This window comes from Taudactylus pleione, unplaced genomic scaffold (assembly GCF_031769625.1).
Source record: "Taudactylus pleione unplaced genomic scaffold, aTauple2 ptg000201l, whole genome shotgun sequence".
NCBI lineage: Eukaryota > Metazoa > Chordata > Amphibia > Anura > Myobatrachidae > Taudactylus > Taudactylus pleione.
In genome coordinates, this window is record NW_028284603.1 from 61,913,438 (window position 1) to 61,937,871 (window position 24,434).

General features: G+C 41.2%; 1 protein-coding gene across 1 annotated transcript in view; it reads left to right on the forward strand.

Annotated features, from left to right (window-relative positions):
- SOS1 (SOS Ras/Rac guanine nucleotide exchange factor 1) overlaps nt 1-19,501 on the forward strand; it is a 172,898-nt gene extending 153,397 nt beyond the window's left edge. The window contains exons 16-22 of the mRNA XM_088477420.1: nt 4,453-4,615; nt 4,923-5,040; nt 9,028-9,200; nt 11,490-11,606; nt 12,093-12,357; nt 14,215-14,333; nt 18,244-19,501. Coding sequence (XP_088333546.1) covers nt 4,453-4,615; nt 4,923-5,040; nt 9,028-9,200; nt 11,490-11,606; nt 12,093-12,357; nt 14,215-14,333; nt 18,244-18,738 — 1,450 coding nt within the window. The 3' untranslated portion in view covers nt 18,739-19,501. The remainder of the gene's footprint in view (nt 1-4,452; nt 4,616-4,922; nt 5,041-9,027; nt 9,201-11,489; nt 11,607-12,092; nt 12,358-14,214; nt 14,334-18,243) is intronic.
- The last annotated feature ends 4,933 nt before the right edge of the window (nt 19,502-24,434 follow it).

Genomic DNA, 24,434 nt, shown 5'->3' on the forward strand with positions numbered 1-24,434 from the left:
GCTCGTCCCCGCGTCCTCTTGTTGGATGGCAGATCAGATGGTTTTGCAGATCTTTTGAGTACAATTTGATACACTTCTATGCATCTTATCCTATGATCGTAACGATAAATCGTACACCATTTGACCACATCTTATGAAGAATTTCAAGGGAAGAATTTCAAGGGCAATCGTACAACTTACCTTACCAGCTTTGAATCGCACTGTGTATGGGGGCCTTAAGTCACGTGTTTTTTTACACGTGAAGTTTGGCACTCTGGAAAAGCAACAGTATGCCGGGGTGCACTACTTTAGTAGAAGCAAATAGGTACAGTATCCTGTAGAAAGAAACTTCACTCCACATAATTTTAAATTAGTGTAAATATGTACCCTGATTAATAGACCCGTAGAGGTCTTGAAATATCGGTAACTATCAATACAGATTTAAACTATTTTAAAAGTCTGTGGAGTGCAGCTTTTTCCTTTCTACAGGATACCTATATGTAATATTAATATTTACCACCTAATTGTACCGTAATTCTCTCTCTAGTGATTGATGATGCATGATTTTAATTTTAGACTTTAGGGCCCCCCTGTCTTAAGTGCCCCGGGCCCCCCAAAGCCTTTATCTAGCTCTGATTGTCTGCTCTTCTTGCATTTTGGCATTGGCACTAGGCACCTTTAAGTAACCACAGAAGAGCCATTCTATGTTTATGGGGTCTATTTATCAAGCAGTGAAAAGTGTGTAGAATCAGCTTTCAGGTAGCATTTATCAAGTACAGTCTACAGAATAACACGCTTTTCACTGCTTGATAAATAGAACCCCTAAGTATGTTATACTCAGACTACATTTCGTGAAAGTCATTTAATTACACTAAATACAAACCTATCATGCAACATTATTTGTCACAGTACACTATTGCTTTATAGTAACTGCTGCAACAGATTCAAATTTTGTATAAATGCACTTGTGTGTTACGTGTCATGGAAAATGGCCCAGACATGCAATTGTTTTGACAATATAGGCCTCTTATATACTGCATCCAGAGGTATGGTGTCGACTAAATCGGCCGCAAATCAGGCATGTAAATGACAAAAACGACCAGCGATCCGCGTGCCCGCTGGTCGTTTTTGCCATCTATCATCGCCCATACATGCTGGTCAACCTGACGATCCTGTCAAGTTCAGCATGTACGGGGATGATGGATGTGCCTGGACTGAACGAGTGAACTAGGCACATCGCTAGACATACAAACAACAGCACGATTGCAATGTCGTAATCATGCTCTCGTTTGTATGTCTAGAGGTGGATACGCACCTTAACTGTCATCAACGTACTTGCACGTGTCACTGTCCATGCTCTGACTGTTTCCTGCATGGTGGATTATACAGGCTGCCGGACTCATTTTGTACGCTTTACATTACTATAGTCACCTTTCAGTAAATAATATCACAGTTAAAACAAAGAAAACAGACATTGTACATTTGTTTTATCATCAGAAAAGGAGATTAGGCAAGTAAATAAAGCTTTGCCGTTAAGCTTCATAATGCAGAATAACAAGTATTTTAGGTGACCTTTTTAGTAATAAATATAATTGTCCAATTTGAGTCTGTAGTCAACTGTTTACAGACTGTTACTGCTTTGGAAAGCGCGTGTTATGTGGAAAGTAACAGTTCCTCACTGTGCTTTCCATTGTGTATCATGCCGTGTGCTTCCTTTAAATGTGTTTGCAGTGTAATGTACCTTCATGGACCATTGCCAATATATAGCCAACATAATGCTTCTGTTTTTATCAACTGTATTCCAAAATGTTAAATTACCTACTTGGGGAAAGCTGTTTACATCTTGTTAATACCTGGAAACTTAGTAAATCAGGCACTGTTTAATTGAATGTATTTCCTGCATTTCCTACATCCTTTTGCCATTGTTGTAGTAGTATTAGACTTTGGATATTTTTCACATATTGTGTATGTTTTTGCCGCTTTACATGTTATGTTTGGTCTCTTGTGGCAGTGGCTTCACAACCGTTTATCATACTGAAAGTAACATTACTTTTTATTACATTGTAAAATAGGCTGCTACAGTCAGGGTTGGACTGGCCCACAGGGGTACAGGGGAAATCCCCGGAGAGCCCCAATGCCTGAGGGCCCACCCCCTCCTCTAGGTGTCAGGTTCCAGACCTCAGTTTTACATTGTTACTCTATTAGACTGTCGGTTACCTGGTGGAGCAGGACCACTGATCAGCATGGATCCTTGGTTTCCTTTTATAGAAACGACACTAAGATTTGCCTATTGGTTAGCAAAGCGTCTGGTGGCTGACCACACCCCCTCTCTGGTAGATGGCCACACCTTTTAAGCATGGGCCCCAACCACTTCATTCCCCCGGTGGGCCCTTCATGTCCCAGTCCGACACTTGTTACAGTATATTTGACCAATAAAAAGTTCCAGTAAAATATGAGAATATGCAAATTAGCAATAAGCACATTTAATCTTGGGCTACATCTTTTGCAAACTTGTTTTGCTTTGAGACTTAAAAGTCCTCGGATTATAGCTGTGGACTCATTGCTGGGATGTATGTGACCATTAAATTAGTTAATGCCTGTAAAGCAGTGCCAAACTTGGCACTCAAGAGACACTAACAGTCCAGGTTTTAAGGCTATCCATGTGTGAGCACAGGTGACTTAATTAGTAACTCATTCATTTTGATTTAACGGTCTGTGCTCAAGCATGGATATCCTTAAGACCTGGACTGTTAGTGTACCTAGAGGACCAAGCTTGAGAAGCACTGTGTTTATTTGGAGAGTAGTACATGGAATCTCCACAGTACAGTCATATTTTCATTGGTCCACACAGTGGAGGGATGTAATGCATGTAGCATGTATTGTCACTGATCATGTACAAATCCTCACTGGAAACACACCTCTCCCACAGCATTGTAATTTTGGCCATATACCTACAGGTAGGAGGAGGTACTTGCACAACATACAGCCATGGCCAATAGTTTTGAGAATGACACAAGTATTGGTTTTCACAAAGTTTACAACTTCAGTGTTTTTAGACCTTTCTGTCAGATGTTACTATGCTATACTGAAGTAACATTACAAGCATTTCATAAGTGTCAAAGACTTTAATTTTGACAATTACATTAAGTTTATGCAAATAGTCAATATTTGCAGTGTTGACCCTTCTTTTTCAAGACCTCTGCAATTCGCCCTGGCATGCTGTCATTCAGCTTCTGGGCCACATACTGACTGATGGCCGCCCATTCTTGCCTAATCAATGCTTGGAGTTTGTCAGAATTTGTGGGTTTTTGTTTGTCCACCTGACTCTTGATGATTGACCACAAGTTCTCAATGGGATTAAGGTCTGGGGAGTTTCCTGGCCATGGACCCAAAATTTCAATGTTTTGTTCCCTGAGCCACTTAGTTATCACTTTTGCCTTATGGCAAGGTGCTCCATCATGCTGGAAAAGGCATTGTTCATCACCAAAATGGTTTTGGATGGTTGGGAGAAGTTGCTCTTGGAGGATGTTTTGGTACCATTCTTTATTCATAGCTGTGTTCTTAGGCAAAATTGTGAGTGATCTCACTCCTTAGCTGAGAAGCAACCCACGCACCTGAATGGTCTCAGAATGCTTTACTGTCAGTTTACAACTGATGCAGGTCTGGGCATTTCCAAGACCTCACAGTACGAAGACTCCACCTAACATTACCTTTACTACTGCATTTCTATGACTTTTGGCCCCCTCATTGTACATAGTACTGTACGCATACACAACAAGGTCCTCAACTAATGTATCCTGTCACCCATCTTCCCCTGACATTAAAATGACTCCCTCTCAGGCTCCTGACAGCAAATCTAAATAAAGCTACATTGAGTTCAGCCATTGAAAACATTCATGAAGGAAGGCCAGTGAGTTTTCACTTGATGGGAACACTTATTTTAAAAGTGTCTCAATAATACAACCGTAAATGAGGGGGGGTTTTTTTGCTTGTTTTTTTGCTTGTTTTTTTAGAAGTGCCAAGAAAATATTTACTATTTCAATAATATCTGTGTGTAACTGAAATGTTGCAATCTGGGCACCCCTTCCATACTTGCATTGCTTGCTTAGCATCCAGTCAGCGGTGAGATGTTTTGTAATTCCTGATTGGCTGCTGAATAAATAGTGATGAGCAAACTGTGCTTCTAAGGAGAGTGCTGACAGCCTGAGTTTCTCTCATCTGTCTCTGCCTGAGGTCTTCACTGAATGACTACAGACAGAAGCTTATGCTGAAAGCCTGCCTGCATGTAACAGAGATGGTGAGCTTACAGCCCTGGGCGCCAGTGAGACAGCTGTGCTTTATGTGATCACAGGAGATGGGAATAGTGTATGAGTAACACAAGAGAAGAACTGGACATAAAGGTTTTATCAGTTTGTTTCTTTTTGTAACTTACAAATGTATTGAAAAACGTTTTATTTCTCCATTACCTGATAGATGTATTGTAGAAACGGAAAATCTTGAAGAGCGAGTGGTGGTTGTGAGTCGTATCATTGAAATTCTTCAGGTCTTTCAAGAGCTAAACAACTTTAACGGAGTACTTGAAGTCGTAAGTGCCATGAACTCCTCACCAATTTACAGGCTGGATAACACCTTTGAGGTGAGTGTGATTTATATTTTATTAGTTGCTGAAGGAGAGACGGAAGTTTGTGGTCACAACGCCTCCTCTTTTCTCACTTAGCACTATTGTCTGTAGCGGAGAGATACCAATGTACCTAGTATAGCTGCATGGGCAAGAAACTGGACTTTTTTTCTTTTAATTAGCTTGTTTATTGTCACTTTTAAACAAGCTAATATTACATTCGATTTGCCTGGGTCAGTTTGATAAAAGGGAAAGAAAATGGTATGAAATTATTGTACTGCCTGCGTTTATTGTTTAATGTCCTGTTTTATTTCTCTTTATACAGCAAGTCCCAAGTCGCCAAAGGAAGATTCTTGAAGAAGCTCATGAATTGAGCGAAGATCACCAAAAGAAATATTTGGCTAAACTCAGGTCCATTAATCCACCATGTGTGCCTTTCTGCGGTAAGCATTGCTTTGGTAAATGTTTAAAACAATATTTTAATGAAGCACAATAGAGTTCGTATTCAACAACATATGACTTTGACTTGGTTTCAATAAATAATAATACTGGATGTTCATTAATTTGATATATATATTTTATTTCAACTGTTTCTGGGCAGAAAATAAAAACAAAATCAGTGGTGATCTGTATAACTAATTAAAAGAAAGTATCATCCATTAAAAGCATTGTTTTCAAATGAAAGGTAAAATCTACCTCCCAAATCAGTTAGACAGCACTGCTCAGGCTACACTTGTGTCACTTACCACCACATATACTGTACAAATTAAACCATGGCACTTAGCACTTTTATGCTAAACTTCAGCACTATTACTCAGCCTTTTGGTACTGTCCAAAAGTCATTAGACAGTAAGGGCCTGATTCAGCAAGGACCGCAATTGCAAAGCTGCACGCAGGCTATAGATACAGGGCACCACCATAGTTTTATATGCAGCTGCTCTTAACTATCTCTTTACACTGAACTTCTCTTACTATGGTGGTGCCCTGGGGCAGCTTGGCTGGGACGGTTTTGGGGGGTCCTGCGCTCTGGATTTGAACCTTAGTATGTTAGGGACCTACCCGAAAGAGGTTACCTGGATATGGTGGGTAGGCCCATAACCTTGGCCATGATTATGCTAAAAACCTCTATTGATTGCAAAATTTTATTGCATTTATATATATATTATTAATAATTTGGAGTTGTGCACCTGAGATTTTGTCTGTTTCTGTGCCTAGTCTTTAAAGTTAATGCACCAATGTCCACTACTGCAGAAATATATATTGTAATGCTAATGAATTCCCACTGTTGGTTAATGAAAACTGCATGCAGTGAAAAAGAAAATGTGTTCATAAAATAACATACTGTCATTTGAACTGTGAGCTGTTTTGGGCTCTCACCATTCCACTCACTAGTAGTACTCCCAGCTGGTTAACCCTTCAGTGCGCAGAATCAATGCAGGGCAGTCTGAGTTCCAGCCTGGGTAGATAAAGCAGTATAATTACTTACAGCAGCATGTGTGCTGTCATTAATGGTGACCTGGCCACAGTATATTATACTTGTTTAGCTGTCCAGATGCCTGTGACACTGACAGCGTTATCATGCTGGACGGAGCCGCTGGGGAGGTCATGGGTGGGTGAATCCCGCACTATCACGCTGACAGCCTATTGCCTCGCAGCTGGTGGTGAGACTGAGAACCGGGAACTCCCATTCAGAGCAAAGTTCCACATGGCTGCCGGTCAGACTGGAGAACTGTGCTGTACCACAACACTGAGGGAGTGGCTAGACTTTCTGTGCCAATTGGAAGCCATTCAGCGGAGATGCTGCCGGCAGTGATTGGCTGGAGAGCCACTGAGGATTGCAACAGGTCTGTGAGTCCCAGCGCGTACTGCATGACCCGGCTATATTTAAAAACTGGGTCCCTCACTCTCTGTAGTGTGTAAAAATGCGCTATAGCGCGTATTTTGCAAACACTGGATACTCTGTAGACCATCGTCCGGCTACGGGATGCCGACACAGATTAGAGTAAGAGGCCAGGAAATCTCCCGTCAGCTGAGAAACGGAGGGCATCGCCACCCCCTCCCTACCTCCAAACGGCAGCAGACTGTCAATCACTGACAGTCTGCTGACAGTTCACATGCGGGCTCGCAGACCCATTCTGCACATGCGCAGAATGGGTCTGGCGCCTGCGCAGATTCCCGAACATCAGGAATCTGCGTTCAGCAGTGCACTAGTATTCACTGCTAAATCAGTCCCTAAGTTCTTTGGAGCAAGAATTTCTTTAGGTTTGATTTTCCCTGTTTCTAATTTGCATTACTTTATACTTGAGAATTTAAGTACTTCATACTCTGCATGGCATCATATAAAAATAATTATAAATGAATACCCACTGTGAAGGCAGTCATTGTCTGATCAAACTATTTTGCCTCAATGATATCATTGCATTCTAGTGAGTTTATAAACTGAAGAGGAAACTGTACAGGTGCTAATTATTACACTTACTTTTATCTATAAATTTATAAAATTATAAGTAACATACACATTGATTAAAAAAGGACAGTGCTTTAATTAATCAAATATATGATATACATTGAATCAAAATATTTTTGAATTATGCATGTCTCAGCAAAAATGACATGACAACGGAACTGGTTTAATATATAACAAAAATCACTTAACCAACACAATAAAGCATTTTGTTAGCCCGAGAAGTGGTCCCTTCATCCGGAGGTTTTTTAGCAGCTGGTGGTCTCAATCAGATATTGACATGATGGCATCTCTGTTGAACACTCCAGGGATGAGGAATCTGCAGACATTTCTCGTACATGCCCAGCATGGCACCCGCTGCCAAAATCTGATCAGGGCAGTTTACATCATTATCAGGACCGCTTTTATCCAACATTAAAGCCTCAGCTGGCCTTAGTGTTGTGGATTTTGCAGTCAGGATCCTTGAAACTATAGGTTTTTTCAGCAGTCATTCAGGCCATGCTCAAGACTTGAAATTCTATTTTGGCCAAGAATAACTGCAGGTTTGAAAGATTTCTATCACTTGGACAGGTTACTACTTTTTATGCAGGTTGGTTTGGAAGGTGTTTTAAATCTTAGCTCTTAGAATGTTTGGGTCTTGCTCTCTGTTTTCTGACAGGTACCGCTCTCTTTTACCTGAAGTGCACACCCCAGTAACTCATTGGTATCTCAACCTGGAGCTGACAATCTTACAATACCCTGCTTTGCAACCAATACATTTGGTGGAGTTGAAATTTCTTACATGGAATATTGCCTTTCTGCTGTCCCCACAGCTAGGAGAGTTTTGGAGCTGATGGCCTCCTTTGGTCATCTTCCATAATGACAGGGCAGTTCCTAAAACTAAACCTTCCTTTCAGTCAAAAGTGGTCTCTAAGTTCCATCTAAATTAGAATATTGTGATCCTGGCCTCAGACCAGGATAAGTTTCCAGAAGAAGAGCAATCTCTTAGTCCACTGGACGGTGTAACGGCATTGAGCATGTATGTCCATAGGACCCGGGAAACGCGCAGGACATGACTATGTCCACAAAAGAAAGCCGACCAGAGGGTATATTTACTAAAGTGAGAGTTTTTAGAAGTGGAGATGTTGCCCATAGCAACCAATCAGATTCAACTTAACATTTAACTAGCACCTTCTAGAAGATAATAGTTAGAATCTGATTGGTTGCTAAGGGCAACATCTCCAATTCTAAAAACACTCACTTTAGTAAATTTACCCCAAGGTGCATTTCCTATTCACCATTTCTTTTAGTCCCTGAAAATGTGAGACCGCATACCGCCAGATCGGTATATGTATCCTGAATGGTCTGGTACACTTTCTCTGCTGATCAATTATTTCAGACAAACACTTGATCTTCATTACATACCTTCAAGAAATTCAACAGATATAATACCTTAGTACCCAAAGGTGCCAATTTTGTTGTGAACCGCAATTTATTTAGTGTACCCACTCTTAGGGTCAGATTTGAAACTCCCCCATTATATCAACTGTCGCTCAATGGGATGTTAGAGAAAAATGTGATGTTGTACTTGCGTTCAATGATTTTCCCTGAGTGTATTGGGGACACTGGATGCCCTCACTTTATGCTCATTGTTTGTGTTGCCGTCGTAGGTTTCCACTGATTTCCTAGTTAGGATTGTTGTTGTTCTTAAAGAACATTGTTTTTTTCATTCTCATACTCTACTTCTGGTTCAGTCCTTTGCAGCTTTGTTAGAAAAGTCCCTGACATAAATACAGGTATAAAACCTGAGCTCTTGTTGATGACCTTGAAGTGCTTAAGCTCCGTTCTCTGCACTCTGTACCCCATTATATCCAGTGATACCTTATGGACTGAGAGTAAAGGATATAGCCTCAGTACAGAAATCTAATTGTTTTCATGGATGTGCCTGACTCTAATTTACAGCTCTGTTTTTGTTTTTCTACTTTAGGAATTTATTTGACTAATATTTTAAAAACAGAAGAAGGCAATCCTGATTTTTTGAAGAGACATGGGAAAGAACTGGTGAACTTTAGCAAAAGGCGGAAAGTGGCTGAGATCACTGGGGAGATACAGCAGTACCAGAATCAGCCTTACTGTTTGCAGGTAGAGGTTGACATCCGGGTAAGTTGACATCCATTGTTGTGCAGCATGGAAACTATAACAACTAAGTTGCTGGGCACAATATGCATATTAGCCACTAGTAGAACAGACTTTTGGGAAATTCCATTTCCATGTGCCATGTGAGGCTCACTTTGACGACTTTAAGTTCCTAGGCGTTAGACAAAGTTATTGGATGTTTTCCATAAGCTACTGGCTGCTGTAGTAGAAAGAAAGAGATCATTTAGTGTTTGAGATTATAGCTATAACTAAAGGAGCTAAAAACAAAAATAATATTGGAAGCTTACAGTAAAAATGAATCGCTAATGGTTTGTCTGCTTATTAGACTCATAAACAGAAATCATTGTTTGTTGGCTCACTACCATATTTTATAGTGTGGACTAATCTATATAATATAATAAGAACGTTTGTGTCTGTCTGTTGGTTCCAAGTTGGCCAAGAAACTACTGAACCGATGTTCATAATTTTGTAGTGGAAACTCTTAGAAATAACCTGCACATTATTTCATCTTGATCCATCCAGTTAAAGCTGAGCAATAACATAAACAAAATATATATGGATACCATCAATGCAAGAGATAGATGTGGCACCATGAGTACGGATTAGGGGTGGGGGGAGAGGTGCTTTGGGCCAGCATTTATTTGAATAGGATAGGTTACATAGCAATCTGTGCACAGAGCACACAGTGACATTGGTGTGAGTGGTGGGTGAATAGGATAGGTTACATAGCAGTCTGTGCACAGGGCACACAGTGACATTGGTGTGAGTGGTGGGTGAATAGGATAGGTTACAGGTTACATAGCAGTCTGTGCACAGGGCACACAGTGACATTGGTGTGAGTGGTGTGTGAATAGGATATGTTACATAGCAGTCTGTGCACAGGGCACACAGTGACATTGGTGTGAGTGGTGTGTGAATAGGATATGTTACATAGCAGTCTGTGCACAGGGCACACAGTGACATTGGTGTGAGTGGTGGGTGAATAGGATAGGTTACAGGTTACATAGCAGTCTGCACAGGGCACACAGTGACATTGGTGTGAGTGGTGGGTGAATAGGATAGGTTACATAGCAGTCTGTGCACAGGGCACACAGTGACACTGGTGTGAGTGGTGGGTGAATAGGATAGGTTACATAGCAATCTGTGCACAGGGCACACAGTGACATTGGTGTGAGTGGTGGGTGAATAGGATAGGTTACATAGCAATCTGTGCACAGGGCACACAGTGACATTGGTGTGAGTGGTGGGTGAATAGGATAGGTTAAATAGCAATCTGTGTACAGGGCACACAGTGACATTGGTGTGAGTGGTGGGTGAATAGGATAGGTTACATAGCAGTCTGTGCACAGGGCACACAGTGACACTGGTGTGAGTGGTGGGTGAATAGGATAGGTTACATAGCAGTCTGTGCACAGGGCACACAGTGACATTGGTGTGAGTGGTGGGTGAATAGGATAGGTTACATAGCAGTCTGTGCACAGGGCACACAGTGACATTGGTGTGAGTGGTGGGTGAATAATGATAGGTTACATAGCAGTCTGTGCACAGGGCACACAGTGACATTGGTGTGAGTGGTGGGTGAATAGGATAGGTTAAATAGCAGTCTGTGCACAGGGCACACAGTGACATTGGTGTGAGTGGTGGGTGAATAGGATAGGTTACATAGCAATCTGTGTACAGGGCACATAGTGACATTGGTGTGAGTGGTGTGTGAATAGGATATGTTACATAGCAATCTGTGTACAGAGCACATAGTGACATTGGTGTGAGTGGTGTGTGAATAGGATATGTTACATAGCAATCTGTGTACAGGGCACATAGTGACATTGGTGTGAGTGGTGTGTGAATAGGACAGGTTACATAGCAGTCTGTGCACAGGGCACACAGTGACATTGGTGTGAGTGGTGGGTGAATAGGATAGGTTACATAGCAAACTGCACAGGGCACATAGTGACATTGGTGTGAGTGGTGTGTGAATAGGATATGTTACATAGCAATCTGTGCACAAGGCACACAGTGACATTGGTGTGAGTGGTGGGTGAAGGCGCTGCTGCCATTAGTCAGTATAGCGCTGCTGGTCACGAGGGCCACTCCCGCGACAGGGCCCCCTATGCAAAGCACTACAACTAGAACACCTCAAATAAAAAAAATGTTTGGCAGAAGCGATTTCATTGTGGGCGAAGCAGCTAGTTTGTGAGTATAAGTACCATGTCTTTAATGGATGTTTATTTTTATTGTTTGTTTGTCAATCATGTTTTAATCCTACAAAATGATCTAAACTGTTTGTTTCAGAGATTTTTTGAGAATCTGAATCCAATGGGGAATGTTGCAGAAAAGGAATTTGAGGATTATTTGTTTAAGAAGTCATTGGAAATTGAGCCACGGAATGCAAAGACTTTGCCAAGATTTGTAAGTAGCGCTTAGATGTACAATGGCACCCCATGAAATGATTGAGAGCTCACACCTTCTTATTAATATTTCATCATTTGCAAATAATATTTAGCTTTTCTGCTGCTTTCTAGAGGAAAATTAAGTATTGAAAAAAGATGTTTCTAACCTACTGTCTACATGTAAGGTGGATAATTCAGCCAACTCGTATCAAGTGAGTTTGTAAAGATAGTACCCCCCCTTCCCAGTACCGTATATTAATACTTGTCAGGTACTGTAGTCATTATTACCGTTACTTTGTTGAAACAATGTTACATTCTGCTAAATGAACAACCCTTTCAGCGAAGATGCTAAGCTTAAATTTGTGTTAAGTCATAAAACAGAAAACAAAATAATGCTTATACATGAATAAGTATGAGTATAGATATATGCTGATTTGCTCTCTGTAAAAAAACAAAACAAAATAACTTTGTTCAATGCATTAAAAAAATGTTTTTATTTTATCAGCAAAAAAAGTACACTTATACACTCAAGTCACCTGGTGTGCGACCGTCAAACACAAGACCAGGTACAATGAGGCACCCTACTCCATTACAGCAGGAACCAAGGAAAATCAGCTACAGCCGCATCCCTGAGAGTGAAATTGAAACGGCAGCATCCGCCCCAAACTCTCCACGGACGCCCTTAACGCCGCCACCCCCGTCTGCAGCATCCAGCACCACTGATGTCTGCAGTGTATTTGATTCAGATCCATCAAGTCCATTTCATTCACGTAGGTGTCATGTTTTTATTCTCACGACTTCACATTTTTCAGGGGCAGATCTTACCTTTCCAATTCAGATAAGTTTTATACATGAATACTAATTCAGAAGTTTACTAATAAACTAAATAGACAACTACAAGTAACACTACTGTATTAATATACAAGGGTGTTTAAATAAGTAAGGTAACAAAACCTCTTAGTTCACGCTGGGTACAGATGCAACTCATAGAAATTCACAAAACCAATAGGATGCGATTGTTTCTTTTGCACTTGACGCAATACCATGAGGAGGGAGCGCAGTTCCTGCAGAGTATTGGTACAGGTGAAGAAACGTGGGTGCATCATGTGACACCGGAGGCCAAGTATCCATGACATGGAAACATGCATTGTCCCCACCTTCAAAGGAATTCAAAACCATTCCATCAGCAAAGAAGGTCATGGCGACCGTGTTTTTGGACCATAAGGGCGTGTTTCTTGTTGATTTCTACACCGATTGAGACACTGTGAATGCTGCCCACTATTGTGACACATTGAGCCAGTTGCAGAGGGCAGCTAGTCGAAAATGACCTTGGTTACTGCAACAGACATCGTATTGCTGCACGTTAACGCCAGGCCAGACTCAGTCAACTGCACACGGTACATTTGGAGTTACCGGACGATCCTCTCTACAGCCCTGACCTGGCTTCGAGTGATTTCCATCTCTTTGGACCATTGAAGAAGCACCTGGGTGGAAGGTGACTCGCAACCGACAGTGAAGCTCAGAAAACTGTCATGTCCTGGCTTCAGTTGTCGTTGGAATAAATGCTTAGACAAGTGTGGGGACTATATGGAAAAATTATTTGTACCAAGGCCATACTATTGGTTATACGTATATATGTACGCATTGATAGGTCTTCTTACCTTATTTATTAAACCACCCGTGTGTGTGTGTGCGTGTATGTGTGTGTGTGTATATATATATATATATATATATATATATATACACACACACACACACACAAAATATATATATATATATATATATATATACACACACACAATAAATATATATATATATATATATATATATATATATATACACATTTCTCTGCCCAAAATTTGGGAATAAAGCAGAGGTGTTCATTATATAATAAACCAATATTTTAGCCACTCGCCACTTCATAGCTCTTCAACTAAAAGTAATCCTAACCAGTGGAGGCTGCAATCCAAAATTCAAATAGGGGAGCCACGCATACTGCCAGTGATGTTTGGAAGGGATGTTGGTGTTCCCCTATACGAATTTTGGACTGTGCTGCAGCCCCACCTCTGGAGCCGCCACTGATCCTAAAGGTGCGTATCCACTAGCTGACTGTGAAACGACGGCACAATGACGACATTGTAATCGTGCAGTCGTTTCACAGTCTGTGCTGTGCCTACACTGAACCTTCAGTCGTAGCTACATCAATCATCCCCGAACATGGGCAATCTGTCGTTATCGGCAGATTGACCAGCATGTTCGGGCGATGATTGATGTCAGAAACGACCAGTGGGACCTCGCATCGCTGGTTGTTTCTGACATTCATTTGCACGACTTGTGTCTGAGTACTGAGCGATTGCACGATTACGATGTCGTAATCGTGCAATCGTCAGTAATGTCGCGTAGTGGATATGCGGTATAAGTCTAAACAATGGAAGTCCCTATACTGGCTAATATATTCATTTGTTTTCAATTTTATAGCTAACTTACCAGAAGGTATCCCTCAAGTCTTCAAAATGACACTACAGGGAGACCAGATTGCTCCTTAGTCTGTACAACATCTTATCTGTAGAGTTTATCCTTTACCTTTTTTGTGTATGGTTTAATATTTTCATTGGATTCCTCCTCAGGTTCCGCTTCAGTATCTTCAATTAATTTCCCTAAGAATTGTGATGAAATGCAGGTTCCTCCACCTGTTCCTCCTCGCAGACGGCCGGAGTCAGCCCCAACAGAGTCCTCTCCCTCAAAGGTACAAACTTGATCATGTTTATGTACCACTTCTCTGAACTTTAATATAATAAACTGTTAACTTTGTTAGTGGCACATTTATTAATATTTGCTGTATAAATCAGTCAGTTTAGCAGCCCCCGTAGCTTTCTATGGGGGCTGCTTTTGCGGTTGGAAATGGAGGGGCCCCAGCAGGTTATCAGAGATCATTTAGGGATCCATAATATTTGCTGGTATTTTCATGGAATATCCTGCAAATATTCTTTAATAAATATGCCCCTAATAGACGTACAATTCTACATGGTAAATATCATATTTTTGATATGTATGGGTATATTCTTTGTACACATATATGGTATATTTCTACTCCTTCACAAACATCAGTACCCCCTATCCATGGATTTTAGCTGGCATTCACATTATTTAGTATAAAAATGTAACGGGATTTCTTTTAATTTGCTATCTAGCGAATACAAGCTGAGTAATTGTTGTCAGAACCATAGAACATCATTTAAGGCTCCTTTTCCTTTAATCTCACATACAAAAGCTAAGCATCAATTGTGTAAATGCTCTTGACCAAGGATGGAACACGGCATCCGGGATGTAGTTTGGAAGCCGACGGTCTAAATGCCGACCGCCGGCTTCCAGACTTTCTAATCCCGGCATGGTACTAATGACAGGCGTCGAAACCGCGACGCCTTTCATTAACCAGAAGCCGGAAGACCGTCGCCCGGGATACCGAACGAAGGTAAACCGGGTGCGGGCAGCCGCGGGGGGAGTGTTAGGTTTAGGGCTACTGGGGGGGACTTAGGGTTAGGTTTAGGCTAGGGGAAGGGGGGTTAGGGATAGGCACCCTCGGGGGGAGGTTAGGTTTAGGCACACACCCGGGGGACTTAGGTTTAGGAAGCGGGGAAGGGGGGGTTAGGTTTAGGTACTTCAAGGAGGGATTAGGGTTAGGCACTTGGGGGGGGAGGTTAGGGTTAGACACCCCTAAGGGAGGGTTAGGGGGTAGAATTAGGTTAGCGATACTTACCTTAGGGACGATCGGGATTTTCACCCTTGCCGGGCTAACGCTGTCGGGATGTAGTAATACCTACTACACCCCAGCATCACCATGCACCATATCAGCATTAGGCTTTGGCAGGTGCATTTGTAAAAGCCTGTAATGGAACTGGGATACACTGCATTGTGTGTTAAGATTATCTATATGAATTTAGAGCCTTCCATCTTAGTTTGGGTCTGGCTCTTCTTGAGACCCCACTAGGGCTCTAGTGCAAGTGGGCATGTGGGACCTTGCAATCCAGACCCCCTTTCCCATACTTGGTTAAATGGGTCCATCTCTTCCAATTCTTTTTATTTTTTATGTTATGACAACTTCTTTCTAATGCTCTTGAAAGACCTGCCATTGTGCCTGATTCAAATAAGACTATATTGCCTTTAACCATGTACTAATCCTTTAAGGATCTCACAAGATCTTGCAGTTACTCATGGGGAAGTGCTATAATAAATATCACCCCTTGTGATTGATGTTTGGCCAGGAAGTAGAGCTATAATAGTCTCTGTTACAGCTTGGCTGTAATAGCCCCATTATTCCACTATTCAATAACTTAAATCTAGTCTGCATGAGGTTGAGAAAAACTGGTGGGCGAACAGTCTCCAAAAGTCTCCGCTGCAGTGAAGTATAAACGTGCTATCTAGTTCTAGGTTTAGGCTCTGTCAACTGAAATTAATTATTCTACAAAATATTCAGATCTTAAAAGGCTTATTCTGTTATCTACAACAATTTTGTAAAATCCTAAGAAGGCTGATTGGACAAGGATGCTCTATAGGAGACTGCTGCTGCTACACCTCCTGGAGATAAGAGCCATATTATTTTCATACGCTCAGCAGGGTAGACTCTTCTCTCCTTTGACCAAATATGATAGTAATACAGGTTGAGTCTCCCATATCCAAAATGCTTGGGACCAGGGGTATTTTGGATAACGGAATATTCCGTATTTTGGAATAATTGCACACCATAATTAAATATCTTGGGAATAGGACCCAAATATACACACAGAATGCATTTATGTGTTATATACACATTATACACACAGCCTACAGGTAATTTTATACAATATTTTCAATATATTTATGGCTCAGGCAAAGTTTGTGTACAGAAATTAAATTCATTTATGTTGCATATACACCTTATACACACAGCCTGGAGGTAATTTTACACAATATTTTTAATATTTGTGCCTTAGACAAAGTTTGTGTACATTGAACCATCAAAAATCAAAGGTTTCATTATCTCAGTCATGCCAAAATAATTCTGTATTTCGGAATATTTGGATATGGGAAACTCAACCTGTACTATCATGGAAGTGTATGTTAACCATAAGTGTGGCACATCGGAAGTACGGAATTCTAAAGTGGGAGAAAGTGATGGTTTCTGCTCTATCATCCCATTTTTAACATACCTGTAGCAGCAATTCAGAGGCCAATTTCTTTAGCCATAAGGCACAGGATCTTTAAAATTCCTTCCAAACATCTTCTCCCGACATGTAGCTTGCAAGAGTATTTCAAAAGCAACTACAGAATTCTCAGTTTTGGGGCTGTTACACCGATGTGCAGATCTCCCACCTTTTGCGTCTGTAGCAGTAATCCCCAGGTACCTTCCTCTATCATAACTTTAGGAGATTGTTAATGGCATACGTTTTATCCTGCATCTCAAGTGATCTGTGTTCTGGCAGTGAAAGGCAGTGTTTTGTAATGGATTTATTACAGCTATTACCTTTTCCACTTTCTTCATGTGGGACAGCAATGTTCAGGTATCAGCCTCTGTAAGTGATGTAGCTACGTTTCCTTCAGCCCTTCTTGTAATGGATGGCACATTCACATCACCATTTATTTGGTAGACAGAGGACCATTCACCCATAGAATTTGAGTCCTTATTTGCTAATCTGAGCCATTTGAGTCCGTAGAGTGGTTTCTTATTTTGGCTTTTGTAGTCTCAGGACTGCTGGTACTTTCATATGCATTTACATTTGTCGTTTTTCACAAAGACAAGTGGTACTCTTATGCCATCCTATTATTTAATGATGGGCTCATTTAAACCATTGGATTATATAGTTTTGATTTTGCCACCAATCCCTTATTCTTCTAAGAAATCCAAACCCTATACATGGATGGATCGTAGGATTGCACAACATAAAATTGTCATTGCTTTTGACATATCCATTTGCTATTGGGTTTACTTCACAATCCACTGGTCATATTCTCAATATGATAACTCTGGGCCGTGGCTCATATCCCCAATGTAGTGGGACCTCCCTGGGACTGTAGACATCAGTTGAGCAGCAGTGCCGGGTCAGTACTTTTTTCTTCAAGGCAGCTGATCACCAAATTGAGTGCATGCTCTCACTTCTGATGAGATGTAACATATGTACTGCATTACCCACACTCACTAGCAAGATAAAGTATTCCCATTAGTAATCTGGCTCCCCAAAGTTGCTAATAGAAAAATATTTTTCAGTTTTTTTGGGTTTTTTTTCTGAGAGGTGCCCTATATACATAGCATCATTTGTCTGTGTCTCCTACTTCCTTCAGAGAACAGGATTTATAGTTTCATTTTTATACATGATTTGCAATCTCACATTTAGATGTTGCTGACTGGGAATTATAATGAGGTCTCTCCAAGGGGGCGGGCAGTACTGAGCCAGAGATATTGAAAGCAAAAATGAGATTCCATGATAAAACGTGTAGCCTGAATAGTCTATCTATTTTTGAAATGAGTTATAATTTAACAGCCAATATTTTGCAGCATATAAATTACGAATTTTAGATTCCCTTGAATTGTTCTTGTAACTTTACATATTTGTTATTGGTAGCTATAATCTGAGTTTAAATGTTGTGAATAATACACACGTTTCTGTTACTTGCATTTTCAGATTATGTCTAAACACGGGGACAGCCCTCCAGCAATCCCACCTCGGCAACCCACGTCAAAAGTATACTCCCCACGGTACACTATGTCTGACCGCTCCTCAGTCTCTGAAGGACCTGAGAGCCCCCCACTTTTACCACCACGGGAACCAGTGCGTACCCCAGACGTCTTCTCCAGCTCTCCACTACACCTTCAACCGCCTCCACTTGGACGGAAAAGCGAACATAGCACCACTTTCTTTCCCTATAGTCCTTCACCGTTCACCCCTCCTCCACCACAGACTCCATCCCCTCATGGAACAAGAAGACATCTGCCTTCTCCCTCTTTAATAGTGCAAGATCTAGAACTGCATACTGTGACTGGACCTCCTGTCCCACCCAGGCAAAGCACTTCTCAGCCTATTCCAAAACTTCCCCCAAAAACTTATAAAAGGGAGCCTCCACATCCATCTATCCACAGAGATGGACCCCCATTGTTGGAAAATGCCAATTCATTGTAATACAAATAGTCTATTCTAAACACTAAAAACTTGTGTGTATTCAAAAACAGACCATTCATGAAAGGATTCAGCTGTAACTGCAAAGAATGCCATGATTCTTAACTGAATTAGACGACAGAAGGGACATCCTGTCTCCTTGCTATTCCGCTTGGATGCATATTGCCCCAATAAAGACTTTAAGCAGGAGTAAGTCGAACAGTTAATAATTAACAGAAAAGTAGTAAAGATGGAAACTGCCAAGGTTGCGGTAACATTGTCGAAGAGATTCAAAATAGAATATTATGCACTTTTTACATATATATATATATATATATATATATATATATATATATATATATATATATTTATTTCTAAACAGGGATATTTATATCCTACCTAAATTCTCTTTTTGCTTTGTGCCTCTGCTTTAAAATTCTTTTATAAAATCACAAGAAGCTTTGTGATGAATATCTGTGGTACCCGACTTTATAAAAGTAAAGTATAGCGCTGTATTGCCCATTCAGTTTACAAAGTGTTCCATGAGTTCTATTGGTACCTGCCTCACCAAAGAGGTACTTTCTGTTTTTATTTTAATTTCTGTATTTTCTTTTAATTTTTTTTTTTTTTTTATAAAAAAAAAAGACAAATGATTATGGTGCCAGTTAAAAAAAAAAAAAAAAAGAATACATTTTAGCTGGAAAGAATGTGTAATTATTGCCTTCAAACAGGAGAAATAGTCTTATCATTAAAGCAGTAGCAAAGCTGTGTGTGCATTTTCTGTGTCTGGTGTGTGAGTGATTTTAAATGTTTAGCTTAGATTAATTACTATTCTTTGTATTTGTAAGGCTAACAAAGTACATATCGCTGAACAGTATTGATTCACTTTCATGTGTCTTAGTCCTAGTGAAGCATATAGGCTTAACTACCTCAACACACCAAATAATGGCCCAGTTTGGTCAGACCTAGTTACTTTCTAGTACAGAGGTTCCCAAGCACTGTCATTAAAGTGCAGGTTTTAAGGCTATCCATGCTTGCGTACAAGTGACTTAATTAGTATCTCAGTCAACTTGATTTAACCATATGGACTAAAGCATGGATATCCTTAAAACGAGGACTGTAATGGTGGAGGTTGGGAAACTGTAGTTGTATGTTTTTGGACTATGGGATAAAAACTGCAGACTACCCATGCAAACGCAGGGAGAACCTACACACTACGCATATAACATCCTGGTCAGGATCAAACCTAGCATTGTGAGGCAGCAAAGCTAACTGCTTGTGTTCACCAATATTGCTACTTTATGCCAAGTTGTGTGGGAGTTTATATAGAAGACATCTTGTGCTCATTGCATTTGAGTACAGCTCCTGCAATACTCATTGATAACAAAGGGTATCACGGGCGGTAGATGGTGAAAATGTGTTTTGGAGATACTGGAGCATGGCTTGCTTGTAAATGTAGTCATAAGTGCTCACTGCTGTAGAGCTACACATCCTAGCATGTCCTGCTACAGTTCTGCTTATAGAGCATGCTGAGATGTGTAGTTCCTCAGCAGCTGGTGTGTGGGACGTGGCTCACCCATGGCCTATACCATGAAAAGGTTTTGGAGATAGTTTATAGCATTAGTTACTTCAGTGGTCAGTCCAAGCTAAAGGTGCCCACACACATGGCGATCTGCACACGATCAGCCGATGTGTACGATTTGTGTACGATTTCCCTTGAAACTCTCCCAGGCAGCTCTGCACACGATCTGCACACAATTTGGTGTCCAATCTTCATACGATCTCTCCTGCAGTCAGACTATCACAGTGCATCGTGTCCTAGATTGTCAGGTCTGCCCAACTGTACAGCAGATCTGACGATGCGATGTGCGACGCGCATCGTGATCGTGCGTGGGGACTCACGATTTACTCAGGTTTTGGCCATATTTTACACAATCTTTCGTTCCAATGTCTCGGAATCGGCCAGATCGGGTAACATATCGCTATGTGTGTGGCCACCTTAAGGGCCTAAATGCAAGTTTGCCATAATTGTTCTCACATGGAACTAGATGTGTCTATGCAAAGTTGTACACATCTCTGTCGGTGGACACATTCATAGCGTCATTATTTTCAGTGTGCACTTGCACCAACCCTATCCTTGGTGCAAGAGATATGTGTAATTATGCATATGCACAATTCTGCTTAGCATTCAATTCAAGCTACGCTCCCTCTGCCAGCTTGGCATGTGCACAGATGGCACCACACTGTTACGCCCCCTTCAGCAGCAAGTGGAGATGTGCTTTAGCATGTGCAGAACAAAAATACTCAATATACAGTATATCCACAAAACCGACTTTTGTTCAACTGTAAGTGAAGACCTAGAGCAAGTATAGCTGGGGCTGCCAGTATCAATTGTTGGCTGTTTGAGATTTAGATTAGGCCACAGTGCAGCAGCAGGTTGTTATATACAATATTAGTTGTTTACATTTTCTGAATCGTGGTAAGTTCTAGTAGGAAGCGGTATGAACAGTCCTGATTCTGGCACAAATGGTTTACGTGTAATCTAAAGTGTTGATGACTGCTTTGTGGTGATACCCTAATGCAGTGGTTCTCAAACTCTGTCCTCAGGACTCCACAGAGCTCACGTTTTCCAGGTAACCCAGCAGGTGCACAGGTGTACTCATTACTCACTGACACATTTTAAAAGATCCACAGGTGGAGCTAACTATTTCACTTTTGATTTTGAAGAGACCCGGAAAACATGCACTGTGTGGACCGAGTTTGAGAACCTGTGCCCTAATGGTTCAAACTCTGCTATTACAGTCCAGGTTTTAAGGATATGCATGCTCAAGTCCAGATGGTTAAATCAAATTGACTGAGGTACTAATTAAGTCACCTGTGTTCAAGCATGAATATCATTAAAACGTGGACTGTAATGGTGGAGTTTGGAAACCTCTGCCCTAATGGTTACAGATAAAAAAAACAAACATACAACACTCCATAGGTTCTCAAACTCGGTCCTCAGGACCCCACACAGGTCACTTTTTCCAGGTCACCCATTAAGTGCACAGGTGTACTCATAGCTCCACCTGTGGATCTTTTAAAAGATCCACAGGTGGAGATAATTATATCACTTGTGATTCTGGGAGGAGACCTGGAAAACATGTACTGTTTGGGGTCCTGAGGACCGAGTTTGAGAACCTGTTATATAGTCTATTTAAATTTGATTAATGAAAATGTTTTGTTTTTTTTAAACTCCACATTGGAGGCATGTACTCATACATGTGAAAGTGATAAAAGTATTTTATCTTGACACGCATACATATGTCTTAATACTCTTTGCTGACCTAAGGCTTCCCTCAAGTTCTACGAGGGTGGTTCAAGAAATCTGTTAACAGTACCTCTCATTGTGTAAACTTATTCAACTCATACATATAATCAATAGTATGGCCTTGGTACAGATTATTTTTTCACCTAGTCCACATACTTGTCTAAGCATTTGTTCCAACGGCACCTGAAGCCAGGACACAAAGGCATCTATTGCGGCATAGAAGAATTCCGTGGCAAGTGCCTGACACCAGGACGTGACTGCTTGCTCAGTTTCACTGTCTGTTGCAAATTGCCTTCTACCCCGTTGCTGCTTCTATGGTCCAAAGAGATGGAAATCACGCGGTGCCAGGTAAGGGTTGTAGGGAGGATGTTCCAGGACCTCCCAACATAGCTCAGTAACAACACATGTGTGCAGTGTGGCCTGGCGTTATCGTGCAGCAATACCATGCCTGTTTACAGCAACCCAGGTCGTTTTTGATTAATTGCCCTCTGCACCTGGCTCATTGTGTCCCAGTAGTGGGCAGCATTCACAGTATCTCTTGGTAAGGAAATCCACAAGAAGCACGCACTTGTGGTCCCCAAACACTGTCGCCATGACTTTTGCTGATGGAGTTGCTTTGAAATTCTTTGAAGGTGGGGACGATGCATATTTCCATGTCATGGATGCTTGCTTCGGTGTCACATGATGCACCCACGTTTTATCACCTATAACAATACACTGCAGGACCTGCACTCCATCCTCATGGTACTGCGTCAAGTGCACGAGAGCCTATCCCATCCTATTGGTATTGTGAACTTCTGTGAGTTGCTTCAGTACCCAGCATGAACACTGTTTCCTGTACACCATTACTCATGAACGATGTAGTGCACATTACCCACTGAGATGTTCAGTTTGTCAGCAATAGCACTAATTCAAATAAGTCTGTACTCTTGAATCAGACCTTCGATGCAGCACAATTGTCATCTGTGGTGGATGTGCTTGGCCAGCCAAATCACTGTTCGTCTTGAACGTCTGTCCTGCCATTATCAAAAGCAATGCACCAAACCTGTTTCTATGACATTACTACCGTACAGCTTGACAAGTTAGAGATTAATTTCAGCTGCTGATGTGCCCTTTAGATGCACAAATCTGATCACACTACGTACCTCAATGTCTGATCATGTTTCCACTAGCCCTGTCATCTTACAGCTGATGTTGGGATAGTATGACTAGAGGCGCAGTCTAATGGCCATGAGGGGAAGCAGTGGGCTACCTGCTCTGGCCTGACAGGAAATTATAATGTAATAGAGAACATTACACACTTAAGAGGTATTGTTATCTTACTTATTGAACCACCCTCATATTAATACAATAGTGTTACGTGTAGTTGTCTGTCGTTTATTAGTGAACATCTGAATTAGTATTTGTATATAAATGTCTGACCTTGCTCCTTTATAACACAGGTTCTCACTCGATCCTCAGGACCCCAAACAGTGTTTTCCAGGTCTCAGAATCACAAGTGATATAATTTTCTCCACCTGTGGATCATTTAAAATGTGTCAGTGCGTAATGAATACACCTGTGCAACTGCTGGGTGACCTGGAAAACGTGACCTGTGTGGGGTCCTGAGGACAGAGTTTGGGAACCTCTACTCTATAACATATAAACATACTTTGAGTGCTTATTTTACTTAAGATTTTGCAAAAGCTTTTAATATAGTGTTATAAAAGAGGAATGACTTCCATACGACAGAGCTGGAACAACCCACAGCCATAAAAATAATTTGCTACATATAACCGAATAACAGTACACTTGTGCATTATAAAAGGCTAACCATACTATCACTTTAAACGAGATGCGGTGAGCATCCCGACAAGCAGGATGCCATCTGCTGGAACGCTAGGCGCCCCTGGGGGAGTTAGCATTAGGCTCCGGATAGGGGGGGGGTGGTAAATAGGACAAGGGAACATTAATTGCCGTTCCCCTGTCAGGATTTGAACCATGGGGATGCCGCTGTCAAAGCACTGACAACTGGCATCCCGGCCATCCGTATTGCATACCGATTCCCCTTTAAACTGGGACACATGAATGACACATGACAGGTATTGTGGCTGGCTAACTTTAAGCCTGCATTTCACCTGGATTTAATGAGTCACAGAACCTGTAATTCATGAGTGTACAGGTTTAAAGGGATAGTATGGTAATATATATTATACTCTTCTGCTCATTTCCAATTGTATTTGGCTAGAAAACCCGAACACTTTCTGTTCTTCATGCTTGGGATTTCTCCACAGATTTATGTCTGGCGGACTGTGAAGGTCATTCCAAAAGCCTGAGCTTCAATTTCTTCACTGACTTTGGGATAATTAGCTTCTAGGGTTTGTTGATGTTTAGTTTAATCTATTCCATCCACCCAGACAATATTTCCTAT